The sequence below is a fragment of the Corapipo altera genome, unplaced genomic scaffold, assembly GCF_003945725.1.
Source record: "Corapipo altera isolate COAL_440 unplaced genomic scaffold, ASM394572v1 61411, whole genome shotgun sequence".
Taxonomy (NCBI): Eukaryota; Metazoa; Chordata; class Aves; order Passeriformes; family Pipridae; genus Corapipo; species Corapipo altera.
In genome coordinates this window covers 23,628,898-23,643,766 of record NW_020884875.1, presented here as the reverse complement: position 1 = coordinate 23,643,766, position 14,869 = coordinate 23,628,898, and the positions used below count along the sequence as shown (strand labels likewise).

General features: G+C 36.2%; 1 protein-coding gene across 3 annotated transcripts in view; it reads right to left on the bottom strand.

Moving 5' to 3' along the window:
• Positions 1-2,054: 2,054 nt before the first annotated feature.
• Positions 2,055-14,869, bottom strand: part of DENND4C (DENN domain containing 4C) — a 68,346-nt gene continuing 55,531 nt past the window's right edge. For all 3 annotated transcript variants that reach the window (XM_027634453.1, XM_027634454.1, XM_027634452.1), the window contains exons 27-33: positions 13,855-14,037; positions 12,180-12,369; positions 11,031-11,276; positions 9,585-9,702; positions 8,815-8,968; positions 7,663-7,727; positions 2,055-6,977 (exon numbers count right to left, since the gene is read on the bottom strand). In XM_027634453.1, coding sequence (XP_027490254.1) covers positions 6,841-6,977; positions 7,663-7,727; positions 8,815-8,968; positions 9,585-9,702; positions 11,031-11,276; positions 12,180-12,369; positions 13,855-14,037 — 1,093 coding nt within the window. In that variant the 3' untranslated portion in view covers positions 2,055-6,840. The remainder of the gene's footprint in view (positions 6,978-7,662; positions 7,728-8,814; positions 8,969-9,584; positions 9,703-11,030; positions 11,277-12,179; positions 12,370-13,854; positions 14,038-14,869) is intronic.

The window sequence follows — 14,869 nt, the reverse complement described above, 5'->3', positions numbered from 1 at the left end:
TGCTGTGGGCAGAACTAAACTCACTTAGTACTTATTTCAGTGGTTGGTTTGTGGGTATTTTATTGGTGTAAGACTGGTAAAATTTACAGCCTCCAGCTGATTCTTGGCAGAATGAAGTGCAGTTCTGACTGACTGTAACAGGGTCCCCACAGAAATGGTCACAGCCCCAAGCCTGCCAGAGTTCAAGAAGTGTCTGGACAATGCTTAGTCAAATGGTTTAGTGTTAGGTGGTCCTGCAAGGAGCAGGAAATTAGTCTTTATCCTTACATGTCTGTGCCAACTCAAGGTAGTCTAGGATTTTGTAGGTATTGCACCATTCTGCTTTTGAAATTGATATGAAGCATGAGTAAGCCTGCAGTTAAAAGGAAATTTAGAAATTTCACTTAAGGATTAAAAACTTTACAGTAGCCTCAATGTATTCAGACAGTACTGGGTAATGGGAACTTGGCTCTAACTTAAAAATATATGTTCAGTCAGTCCAGACTCAGACAGAGGACCTAGATGTGTCACCAGCACTGAGGGAGAAGATCACCATCCATGTGCTGGCAGTGCTTAGTCTAGCTCACCCAGGACACTTGGCTTGCTTTGCTGTGGTCAGGTTGGTGTCCACTGGGAACATGAGGCCTTTCCTTGCTCAGCTGCTCTTCAGCCAGTCTGCTCCCAGCCTGCACTGGTACATGAGGTTATTCCTACAAAGAGGCAGGACCTTTGTGGTTACTTGCAGACCCCATCAGTTCTCCACCTTGACAAGTTAGTGACCCTTCTCTACTCCTCTTGTAGACAGCAGAAGTTTGTTACCACAGAGGCGGGGAGAACTACCACTAATGAGTACTTTGACAGTAGCTTTGAACATGTGAAGGATCAGAGCTTCCTTAAGCCAGCATCTTCTGCTATTGCCCTTTACCACCACATTCCCTCAAATTTCCCACCTGATTCTGGCACACGAGGTGGCAGTTCCCTCCTCTACAGCTTCAAACCCAAACTCTGCTTGTGATTCTCTGGGGATTCCTCAAATGCAAGCTTTTGTTCCCGTGTAAGCATCCTCCATCCTTCAGCCTCCTCCCTCAATATGCCACATGAAGGGTAACAAATTCAAAGATGGTGTAACATTCTTAGCAATCAGCATTACTGAGTGGACAGCAGTGAGAAAAGCAGTCAGAGGAAAACACAGAAAGTCAGCAGGATGCTGACAAGATTACTGAAGTTGAAAAGACTTCTTCAGCTATCTAAAAACAGGCCTGAAAAGATGAATTTATTATGAGTCTTCTCCACATGTACCAGTTTGTTCTATGTGTACCAGTCTCTTCAAAGAGAAAAGCCTTTAGGGTCTGCTATTCTTATTTTTACTGCCAGAATAATGAAGTGACTGCCATACATGAGGAATTTTAAAAGATACTCGTTGTGAATGTGAAGGCCTGAAGCACTTGTAACTGGCAATTCTACTGCTTGAAATTTCATCCCAGCCTCACTCCTGTTACCACCCCTGCCCAATTTAAAAACAAATATCCTGGAAACTGCATGTAAACCTGCAAGTATGACACAGGAGGTCCACTGTTGCAAGCTAGGATCCATCAACTAAAACCACCACTCTGTGCCCCCATTATGAAGTCCCTCAGAAAACAGAACTCCGGTGAAGTTCAACAAGCAAGCTGTTTCTACACCCCTTGACTAACAATTCTTCTCCTGGTCAGCAGAGAGCAGCAGGATGCCAGGGGCCATAGCTTTCCTATATACAAGATCTTCATGGATTCTGTCTCCCTGAGCCTGTTTTTTGACTCTTGTTACCTCTGCTGATCCCCACTGCTTGCTCAAGCTGCCACAAAGCCATCCACTCTCATGAACCAAATCTCCACAAATGAATCCCATCTTTGATTTCCCTCTGCCCCTGCCCCTGTCCTTTCCCATCATTCAGAAGTCACAGGTACTGTGAAACAATGATTTAAGAAGGCAGTCAAAAGTCTTTGCTTTTGTCCAGCTATAGGCTGAATTTGCATTTAAGGTTAAATTCTGTCAGGCGTGTAAGTTCCAATAAAAAAAAAGATGAACAACTGAAATTTTTTTATACAGGATACATACATATTTTATTTTGGGAAATACATTAAAAATTGTTTCTTAGTTTAGAATACACAGAATTCAGAATATGCAGTGCCCTTTTAAAGTCAAATTTTTTGTCAAATGTACAGAAAACATTATAGAGAAACAGTTGTTAATTAAAGCACAGTAAATAGATGCCATTTTTCAACAGTTCAAAACAGTCTCTAAACCAGTGCAAATTTTATAGCATTAAACTTCCCAGCTCACTTAATAAATTCATAATTTATTCACACTACATCATTTCATCCTCACTACAATACAGTCTAAGCTCCTAAAAGGAGTTTGATGTGCTTCTAAAAAACAGCAAACAATCCCTTTTATTTGCACCCTTGGTTGATGCAGACTGAAAGAACAAATAAAAACGCCATCTGTTTCTCTCATCGTATGCATTACAGTATACAGCACAGGAGAGCAGAGAACTAGAGTCCAACCATTTAGTTTCAACACTTAAAAGTTACAAGGGTGTTTGTTTCTTAAAAACATAATGAAAAGCTGATATACAGAATGCATTTTAAAGGTTTCTACTGGTTGAAAGAAAAAAGCCCTGCCTTTGTTGAAAATGTATAATTATGTGAATAAGATGGCGTGCTTACCATTTGATGAAATAAAAGTTATCTGCATTGAAATAATTGTTTAATTAAGAGTTTTAAAAAGAGAAAACTACTGAGTAGATTCTTGAATTACTTACATTTTAACAATTGGTTTTAAAAATATAATTTCTATGATCTAATTTAATATACATTTTGAAAATATCCCCTATGTTGCAGTTATTCAAGGAAAGCAGTAAACACAATGAAAGGTATATTCTTCTAGCTGCAGCAATACACAAAGCCATTAATTCACAGTTAAAATGGAATAAAATTACTCATTCACAAGTGCAATGTAGCTTGAGCTTAAACTAATGTGAAATTCTGCCAGGAACAAGACTAAGTTACTTACAAAACAAATTAATTTAGTTTGAAACACATATACTAAATAAAATATCTTCCATTATAATTGTACTACATTGATTTATATAAAATGTGAAGACAGGGTATGACTATAAGTAACATACAGATGCTTCTAGTAACATGTTAAGGCTGTAACCAATTACTGTGCCAATACTGCAGCCACATCAGTCTCCTATACCTAAGGGGGTTTCAATGTTTTTAGGTTTTGGTGATGCACTAGCATATAATTCATAAAGAAGAACTTTGTAACTTAGGAATCCTGATTTTAAACACTCATTTGTTGTTTTAATTCTACAAAAAATAGCTATTTTCACATGAGCACACAAGCTACATATGTAACTGTTTTATAGCTGGGTGAAAGGTGCAAGAGAGAATGTTCTCAGCATAACTGACTGCCATTCAACATCCTTAGAACAACAATGCAAGGAAGCTTCTCTTTGGTAATTGTTATTCCAATATAAACTTCCTAAGTTCTTGGGCAGACCTGAAATTCATTGTTTGCATCCACATATGTAATCAGATCATTTTACATCCTCACTTTGAGCACACATTGGAAGTTTTGAAGTTAATGGTGATTTGAAACATTTTGTTCAGGTTATAAGTGAGAATTCCAAAATACACACAGTATTTCTACTGGAAAATAATGGAAAACAGAACTAAAAATCAAGCTTTTCCTTGCCCCTCCTTCACAACACTTTGCCCAGATCACTCATGTAGTATGGACTGAGATAAATCTGGATTCCTAAGAGTGAGATGTCAAACAAATTAGAAGCATTTGCAGATAACTAAGTCATTCCCACAAAGCCCAAGAAGTTCGTGCTGTCAACTAACTTGCAAAGAAGTGTGCCTTTAGTGCTGTCAGAAAAACAGAAGTGTTTGCAATACACTCACAAAAAACTTTTGAAACTTTTCCCTGCTTATTTTTGGCCAGATTTTCAACTATATGAATATTGAGCCATGCCGAGCTGTTTTACCCTATGCCCTTTTCTTATGAAGGAACTCACAGTTCCTTCAGCATTCAAGTTAGGGGAGCCTACATCTCAGAAAGTTTGTGTAGGAAAACCTGCAGTCTCTACCTATTTGCAGGAGACCTAAAAGTCAGGAAAACCAGCAAGTGCCATTATGCATTTAAAAGGCAACAAATCAATTAAGGAAAAAACTACTCAGTTCTTAAATTCTTTAAAATTTTTATGAGCTCTTACTTTTTTTTCCCCTGATAAAAGCATCTTCTGAAATGAAACTTAATAAATCACTTTCAGCGATCTCCCTTTTCATTTGAGCTATGGACTACATTCAAGAACCAACTGATTAGTTAGTCATTGAAAAACAAACATTAAAAACTCCCCATTAAAAGGGGTGAGCTCTTACTTTTTTCATTCTGTATTAGAGAATCAAGTCCAATATGCAGATTCAAGATTTCATGCAGGACTTCTACCACTCTGAAATCCACATGCATACAACAGGAATAAAAGTTAATTTGTAGTGTACTAAAATGCCCATATGCAGTAGCAAATCAAAGTAAGTTCAGTCCTTTTCCCCCCAAGCTTTAGTTTTGTTGGGGTTTTTTTGTTTCTTTGTTTAGTGTATGTACCTGGGAAAAGTAATATTTAGCACTAGACGTTATGACACAATCAGACACAAAGACTTTGCTGTCTTTACAACACTACTACCTGATAAATTTGTATTTTCAGCAACAGATGAGAAAGCTGTTTTGAAATGAAAGTGATGTGTTTACAGAATTTAGTTAATATAATATTATTTACTAGGTTTTAAAACTATTTGGATGTCACCAATTATCTAAAACAGCACTCACTAGACAGATTTTCCTCGTAATTTTATGAGCTGGGATAATTTAAGGGTAACAACAACTTGATTCCTTGCACATTGCATCACAAAATCACACAGTTTGTCCATTTAACACTAAAAATTGTCTTTGTGTAGCTGTCTGCTGAAGATTAAAAGTATAGATTTATACAGGAAAATGTGCTGGTTTGATTTGTAGAAGTATTAAGTTGTTTGGATGAATGCTTTAGATAGCCTTTTACTTTAAAAGGACGGAACCATGCAAGTCAATTATGTAACAGGAAAAGATGAAGAATCAAGGCCTACTCTTCCATTGTGATGTAGGTCAGATATCAGCAAGCAACTATGCATAAACCCAAAGAATAAAGAATAATTAAAAAAAAGGTCAGTGTATGCTTTCTCACTTTTAATTGTTGAGAAAACACAACAGTTTCATCAGGAGAGAATCTGTCCAGGTAATATCCCCATATGAACTTAGGATCAGCACTTATAGATAAAATAGAAGGCATCAGTCTATGATGCAAATGTATTTTGTCACAAATAGTGCAAATCCTTTGTTTTATCTCATGAAAAAACAAAAGTTGATTTTACTTTTTCATATAAAAGCTGTTCCAGACAGATCTTCATCCCTCATCATTTTCAAGAATGAAAATTTTTAACAGAGTATTATAAAGTAAATACATTCATACCCAGATAATATTTTAGCTATGCTCCTTTTATACACTACAAATCTTCTCTTTTTTTCCCCTCTAAGAGTTATTCCATCATAAATACCAAACCATTAAATTTCAGCAAAAACCTGGAATAAATCTCATCATATTCTTCAAGTAACAGAACATTTAAACTGTTGACCAACATCCAGGCTCTCCTTGCTAAGACTATGTCTACTGTAGTCAGTTAAATATGTGAGGTGAGGAAGTGTCTTACCTACTACAAGCAACCCAAAAGATGAATCCATCTTTTCAGACCATACACATAAGCCCTTCATTTCTGCTAATATACACCTTGAAGACCACACTTATAAATACATTTTAATTGAAATATTGAATTCGGACTATCAGTGCAAAATAATTAACCCACAGGCTAGCATGACACCTAGGGGAGAGGGCCATACAGAATTCAAGGAAGACACTTTTTAAGCATACATGCATATAGTAAAAGCATAATTTTTTTCAGACAGTATCTGTTGCAATCCTTATATGTATCTTAATGTCATCTGAGCTTCTTATTTAATTCTTTAGAAAAGAAATCCATTTCTGAGCTGCTTCTGAGAAGCCTATCCTTCTTTTGGAGAAAGAGGCCAGTATATTTACAGGATCTTATATTATGTCATATAAAGAATAAGGAAAGTTGAGTCTAAGTTTCTGTTTTTACACAACTACAGACATACATTATGAAAAGGTCAGCCAAAGATAATTTAAAATACTGAACTGGGACAACTGCCAGGAGAAGGGTAGCTATTTTAGGTACTGTGATCTGACTAAAGCACTGCCTTGCAGCTTCCAATTTGAGGTTTCAAATATTTACATTCACACTAACAAAAAGATCCCTCTTTAGGTAAAGGTCGTTTTAAAGAAGCAGTAGAAAAATCCACATATTCTGTGGCAGGAAAGGTGATTCATTAAAACACACAAATACTGGTGGCTCTTAAGAAAGTTACAGACCATAGGTTGCTGTTTAATCATCACCTTTTTGAACAACTTGATACTGTATGGGAAAAATCTGAGTTAATAAAAAGAATATAAAGGGGCAAAAAGATCAACCACTGAAAAAAAAAATCACCCTATTAATATTGTTTTAAAACATTCTGATGGACTTTACAATGTGTCTCATGAGATGAAAGACAAGAATATATTCTGCAGCTCAATGAAATTTCTTTGACAAATTGCTCAATTACCACCATTTGGGATTCAAAGTGTATATATCACCAGTTTTCTGTTTTTTTCATCTCTGCTTTTGTCATTCTGAAGTTTAGTGCATGTCTTCCTCATTTTTATATAAAAGGTGCTCCAAAGCACTTCCTGCAACACTCAACCCTGCTGCTTGGTGGAGCATCTATTTTCTGCATCTTTTCAAGAACTTCCTTTGGTAGTTTTTTAAGTGCAAGTCTGTATTCACTATCAAAGACCTCTGAAATAGAAAAAGCATAGCTGAGGTTATTTAAGAAACACTGTACAGTGCGCACTACTGTTCCTATAAAGTGCTTTTGGTCATTTCTATATAGTAACAAAATTATTTTCACTAACTAGCTGCTGATTTTTTTTTCCAAAATGCACCTTCTCACAGGACCTGAAAAGCATCTTTGTAAGACGTATGGCATCACAATACATCACAGTGTATACCTACTGCTTCTATCACAGTTCAGTTTCCCTGTATTTCCCCTATTACATCCCATAAGGGAGTCACTGTGCTTACACAGTACCAAACAGAAGACAGGGCAGAGCAGATCAGCAGGGCCTGGGCAATCAGGTGGTTAGATGACATAGGTCTAATATGTGGGTCAGAGAAAGATGGACAAGACCGGAAATAAGCTTTCATACATGAGGAATTAAAACTTCAAGCTAATACTCTTTGTTTAAAATTACTGATTACTGGTTTCAAATGAAGTCAAAATTAATGGCCCCATCTGAATTACATTTACGTAAAAGCAACTCTTACTTGAAGACTGACTGACAGTCAAGTACTTTTCATTAAAACACAACTGAAAGTTAGAAATTCATGGATGAAAAGTCAGTTTTATACCCCAGTTTTTGTGTAAAATATTGATACACTCCATAACACAGGCACTGTGCATTTCAGAGTATTTTTTACTTACCAATGTCAATGTTTTCTCTCCCAAGAGACACCAGAGACAGGAAAAGAATTTCCCTGTAAAAACTCCTAGGGGAATATTTTGAAGGCCAAGTTAATGAAAGCACCAATTGTCCTAAGTCTACAAAGTCATTACTGAAGATGCTGATCTTCCATTATGTAGTTTCTGCAACTGCTCTGTTTAAAAAGTGAATGATCAACATGACTACCAGCTTTAGGTTTTCTAACCTCTGAATACTTTGACTTATTGCAGAAAGCTACATTGTTGCCAAATCCTAGCAGTTACATTTTCCATGAAAAATTCCCCTGCCAAACATGCCATAAAAACTTCAAACAAACAAGAAATCTGAAATTAATCATCACTTATTTATTATTTAACAATTTGTTCCTGCCTGAGGGTGAAGCGCTAGGTGTGGGTTTATTTCAGATCATCCATATTTTGGTTTTTTTTGTTTCAGAATGTCAGGATCTATCTCACAATTAGGTAAAAATGAATAATCAGATATTAATTTTTCCCCTTGTGGAAGTCATAAAGTTGTTTCTCTAGGCAGATTAGTTTCTGCTTCTTTTTAGTAACTACAAAACACAGAAGCAGAGATGACTTAGCATGACAGACTTCAAACACGGTAATTTACTTAGAGGTTCTTCTGTACAAAGCCCTTGAATTCCAGTGCAGGTGACAAAATGTACCATACAAGGATTATTTAAGTGTCTCTGTTTGTGGATCATGCTGCATCTTCTTTTCATAGCCAATACTGCAGATTGCTAGAATTTCAGTAGATATAAATAGGGAGAATATTCTACACACTGCAACAGGATGCTGTACACTACATTTGTATGTATCAATGTACTAGATCTGGAGTAACACTAAAATCTGCATAGTTAACATCTGCATTTTTCTTACTCATTTGCAGAATGTCCATCTTGATTTAAGAATCCCATTCATCCATTTGACCTGGATGTACAATGCATAGGGATACAGAATGCATCTGTTTGTAAACATGGGCATAAACAAATAAAACCATGGTGTTTGGTGGACACAAATGAAACTGAATATTCCCCAGAGGTCCTTATGAAATTATCATTGTGAAATATATACAGTCAGATCTTGTTTAATTTCTAGTGGGGAGAAAATAGTACGAGGTTATCCCTTTACCTCTGTCGTTTCACATCTGGCTTAATTTTCTGTAGGAGGAGGTTGATTGGCTTAACAACATCATTGTGTTGAATACTTAGTTTGATGTTCTCTAACAAAGTGTTTGTTGCCTGCTGATCTTCTGCCAGTGTGGAGGGTCTCTTTTCAGAAGAATCTGGGAAGTGTGAGCATATAGACTATTAAAGCAGTGACTTATTTCTTTTTTACTTTAATAAGCAGAAGGTATTTCAAAAAGTGAGATACATATAGAGAACCTCTACTCAATCTATAGACATTTGTTAAAATGGAAAGTCTGTGTCTGCTTATAGTCTTCATGCAAAAATTACTTTATACAAAATGACAGGATACATCAATTATCCAAGTGCAAGAACTCCCACATGACAGAAATACAACAGATTGAAGAGCACCCAGCATTAGATGTTGCCCGCGATGGTTTGTTAGCTCACAAGCCTGCATAGCTATAACCAGATAATGCAGTGAAGCATTCAATTCAGGTGAAGCTTATTTAGCACCACATCTAGAGCAACTTCTCACACCCTGTTTAAGCGAATGACATACAATGAACAGATTAAACTTTTTCACACAGATCAGTAAGATATTTTCACACCTAATGTGATATCTAGACTATGCCAAGTACCTAAGGGATTGCAGATGTTCCACATAATAAAAAAGCTTTCAAACAGATGGGCTGTATACATTTCAGACACTACAAACCGTTTCTTTCCATAGCCTCTGCTCCTTCTGTTTTCTGTAACATTTGTTTAACTTACTGAGATTTCTCCAAGATATATAGAGGGGCTCCCCTGCCTCTTGGTGGAGGTTGATATTGTCCCACAGTAGATGGATGTATACTAGCTTGCTATCTTGAGCAAGAGATGTCAAAGGAAGCTAAAAAAATGAGGAAATGGAAACCAAGTTTTGAAAATATCAGTACAGTGTTACATTACTGAAAAAAACATTCTCTTTTACTCATTTTGCAAACGAAGATTTATTTATTTATCTTGAATCTAACAAAAAGGAGATAATTTCTTCTACAGTAAACTGCACTCAACCAGAGCAGTCACAAATAGTGTAACATTTAGTTGCCATTTCCAGTTTATCTTAATGTATGAAGAACATTTAGTCTTCTACAGACATCTGAAGAAAATATTTCTGATTATGTATCTGGAAATATTTTTTGTGCACCAAACACTTTACTTGATTTGTACTACTTACCATACTATACTGTAATATTTTCTGACCTGAATATCTATGTGCATATCTATGTGCTGGTCTTTCCAAAAAGCAGAAAGAATCTTTATTTGTATAAAAATATGAACTATTTATTTCCATTAAAAATATATGGCAGTCAATACAATAGTTCTGTAATTATTTTATAACTTTAAGTCCCTCTGGGGGAGGGAGAATTACCAGAGAAGAAAAATTACCACTTAGTGTGTCTATTTAAATAGTAATTATGAGACATTATGTCCCATCTTGTGCTTTTCCCTGCTAATACTGTGGTTTTCCAGTACACTTTAGACTTCATTAGTATTGTCTTCAACTATATTTCTTGAAAAATTGTTCTTGGTTCTAGGTGGGTGTTATTTGAGGGAAAGAATTTTAAAACTGAAGTGTATACAGGCAGATAGGAAAATACTACCTTTTTTGCATACATTATATACAAATACATATCGAATGTGCTACCTACATACACAAATTATATAGGTTATAGAAAAACATCTACTCCTTAAAATGAGAAAATCAAAACACTAAAAAGATATATCTGTTCTACAGCTTTTGTTCTAGTCATATAGTAATGAAACCAGTGGAGTTTGAATAGCAAAACCTATTATTGGAAGAGAACAAAAAGTACTGACCAATAACTTAAAAGGTTATAAACTCAAGTATGTAACCCACTGTATTGTGTATTGCCATATATTGTTATTTGTTAGTTCTTCACAGATATATCTTGCTTCTTTCTGCATATCAGCCTTCTCTTTAATGAATCTTACTCTCTGGCTTTTTGAAAGAGACCAGCTTGACTAGAATTTGAAGGCAGTTTTCACTCATCTTCCTTCAAGATTCCTTGTGGAAAACAAACCTATCTACTTGTTATAAAAACCAAGAATCTAGATTCAAGCTATTCAGATATTACTTACCCACCTGTTTTGAACCAAACTCTCCAACTTAACTTAGAGTAGTATTTGCCATTCTAATACAAGGAAGCCACTTACCTGCACTCCATCATTACAGTGCTCAGATGTTAGAATCAGTCCAGGTAAGTTGCTAGGTAGATCCAACCGTTGGAAATACCAAACTAGATTCCAGAAAATGATGGGGTGTTGATTGATGAATTTGGATGTATGAATTACTTGCTCTCCCTCATTCTCCAACAGTGATTCAAGCTCCTTATGCAAAACCAATGGACTCAAGTAGGGTACAGATACAGGGAGAGGGTTAGGTCTTTTTGCTAAAGGACCCTAAAAAACAGAACACCACACATAAATTTTATTTTTTACAAAATAAAAGATTTTTTTCCCAGAAATACTTTTCAAGATTACTTGCTCTGGAAACCACCATTGCAGTTTCCTTTCAGATTTGGAAGACGCCTCTGAAACTAATGAACACACAATAACTTTAGTAGCAGCAGTTTTCACTGTTGTGATATTTTTTAACTGTGAAGAACAATCATCTAGGTTCTCTCTCTCATGTAAACAAGAAAAAAAAAAGCTAATTTGTTAGAACTTGTTCCTGATTGTGCAATTTCAAGCTATCTAAACCATTAGTTAGCTGGTACTAACCCTGTGGCTGGAAATTACAGAAAAATGTCAGCAATTATATCGGCTGCAGAACTGAATCATGAGTTCACATTTTAAGACAGCTTCTGGACAATAAAAAGCACCAGGAGAGGGGAAACACTTTGTTTCACAAGTAAGAATAATGTAAGAGCCTCGGTACTGCCTCTTACCTTCTCCCAACCATTCAACAGGTAAGCCTAACAGAATATACAGTAGCAGTGGAAGTAAATGCACAGAAGTGGAATGAACTTTCACTCTTGCAACATTGGGTTGTTCATACTACTGAGTTTAGTCTGCTGTAGAAGCTGCTTTGTTATTAAAACAAACTTCCAGTTTTAGAAAGACAAAGACTAGGCTTCATTCCACTAGAGAGAACATTTCAAATCACACAGAACCATTTGTACAAAGTATTGAAAAAGCAATTTTAGATTAAGTGAATCAAGATTTTTTTCAGAAGTAAGAACATGAAAATATGCTTGGTCACTCCCATTTCCCAAATGGACAAGAATGCTAGTAGTAGAATATTAGTAAGTTCATTGTATTCAATGGTTTTCTGTCAACTGAATATGCAGCTTCTAAACTTACCGCAGCTTCTTGCAAACTGTTTGGAAGACTAACTGTTGAAATGCCATGAGATGGTCTCTGGGAAAGATCAATGTTTTGCAGTGGACCTCCAACACTGTGGCTCCTAGTCAAGGACACTCCCCTTTTTGGTGGATTATTGGCATATGTCTTCATGGTTCTGGGATCTGTAGTCTGTTCTTCTGTCACATCACTGTGTGAATTTTAGACGAAAATATGCTAATATGAAACTATTCGACATTTCTATGGCAACAGGAAGGAAGCAAAGAAAGGCTGCCAAGTAAAGATCTCAAACCAATTTTCTCTACTGATAAGGAATCACAAAGAACACAAAACAAAATGCCTCTCAAACGGTATAAATATCCCCCTAGAAAAGCAGCCAGATATAACCTAAGACACAAATCTGAAAGCACTGCAATTCTGTACAGGTGCCATTCCTTGGTACAGCCTTACCCTGCTTAGAAAAACAGCAATATATAACTCTGCCGACCTACAAAGATTGTCTTGTTTTGGCTATGCTCACTTTTACATCGTCTTCCCTTTATGTTTACTTTCTCCGTCATAAACAGAATAAAAATATAACAGAAAACAATTCATAAATTGCATTCCAAACTAATTGTGAAAAAAATGGTGTCAAACTCATCCAGCAAGATAATTTAAGCAAACTCAGGCTTGTCAGATTTAACCCATGCAATCAAGCTGTTTGTAGACCTGGGAATCTTCATTTTGTGCTCCTTATAAAACAATGGATAAAAATACTTCAACTACAATAAAGAAGAAAAAACAATTGCAACAGAAAGTGTCTGCTTTCAAATAATCTCCAAAGAGAGGGAAGAGATTAATTTACTGGTGACCTTCATTTTAAGTTTTACTTTAGTTAAAAATATATGTCATCAAAATAAGACATTAACATAAGCAATACCACCTTTCACTTCTAGTGTATTAATACTACATTCATTTAAGTCTTAATTATCTGACACAGGCATCACCTCATTAGCTCCCAGGGACTAATACTCCAGAATTCCAAACTGAGTAATGACTTTGAAAAAAACCCATTACAACAAAACATAACAAATCCCAGAAGGAAGGTCACAATTCATAGCAGCATTATTTCAGTTCTTCCCTCTTTCAACATGACACCTTTGCCCTAATGCTTCCCCTCCCTCCAAACTATTTCAAAAGTGGTATTGTTTTTTGGAGTTTCGGTTTTACATAGCTTTTATTTGTCATAGAACACACTCAGCAAAATTGTTCAGTACTCTGAGAGCTTTCTCTCAAATAAAACTGTTCCAGACAATTGACTTATTTTTACTCATAATGCAGTGTTCCTCTTTTTAAAACATACATACAAGGAAAGGAGAAATAATGCTTGATTTTGGTGTGACTTTAAAAGGTAATTGTGTTTTAACAATTAGAGGTTTTACCTATTAATCAATAGCAGATGGACATGAAGTTTTATTTCTATAGCTGTATCTCTAAAATCTACTCATTTAGTGGAATAAGTGTACTTCAAACTGATAAAAGCATGCTTAAAACATGCAAAAAGAAAGGGAGGAAGCAGATGATCATCACGTTAAAAATGCACTTTATCGCATTTGGTATATAAGCCGACCTTCACTTTAGAAGTATGGAAGTACTGATACATTTCTGACAGAACTCAAAATCCTGTTTTACCTACCTCTGCTCAGCTGCAGAGCTAGTTTCTTCAGCTATGGTGTGGCTGGACTGCAGGTCATCTGAAAAACTGATCAAGTCAGCGACAGCTGGACTGGACAACAGTTTCTGCTCCACGGGATCCGTGGCTAATGGAAGGGTACCACTCTGTAAACTATCTCCTGAGGTACTTTGCTTCAGGAAAAAGCTAAGTTACAACATGAATGGGAGGAGAGAAAAATATCGAGGTTAAGATATAAGCACAAAGTCATAAAGTTCCTATCTTCCACATTTACTTTTCAAAAGTAGCAAAAACAAGGACATAAAACATGGACAAGCTTGACAACAGGACGCAAATTTCATCCTACTCTCACCCCTAAAACTTATATAGGCAGAGTAAATGAACACAGAGAGATCTGATCTGCAAAAGAAGAAATCCTACACTGGACATAAATCATTACTAATGATCTTAGTTTGACAGGGTTCCCAGGAACAAAAATAGTGTATCAATAGCTGACCCATCACTGAAAATGGTTGCTATTGTAATGTGACATTACAGACTGTGGGGAGAAGTGGCAGCTCCACGAAATCCGTGGGGCTTGAAGAGTTTAAAATACTACAGAGAGTTAGGCCTTTTCCCATGAGAACAGTGAGGCTAATTGGATGTTTCCATGGACACAGCCTTGAGTTTTAAGGAGTACAGGGGCGAAGCTGTTTGCTTGTGTTTGGCTGCAGGTGTTACATTCATGGGTGTTTTTGCAAGAATATATTTATATTCTGTGTGTGGGGGAAAGTAGAAGCGAGCAAACTGAATAAAAGATGCTGCTTCTCTGGAGCAGGGGACATCCCTTTGTCTCATCACTGTGTTGTGTGTGTGTATGTTCTTTTCTCCACGGACCAAGACCTATCGACATATACCCCACGACAACAGACTACATGATCATACACCATTACAGGTAAAAGATAACAAGAATGTGACTTTATCTGCTAAGTTTTAACTACACATTCTACAGCTGCTACAGATATTCAATTTCTGCAGT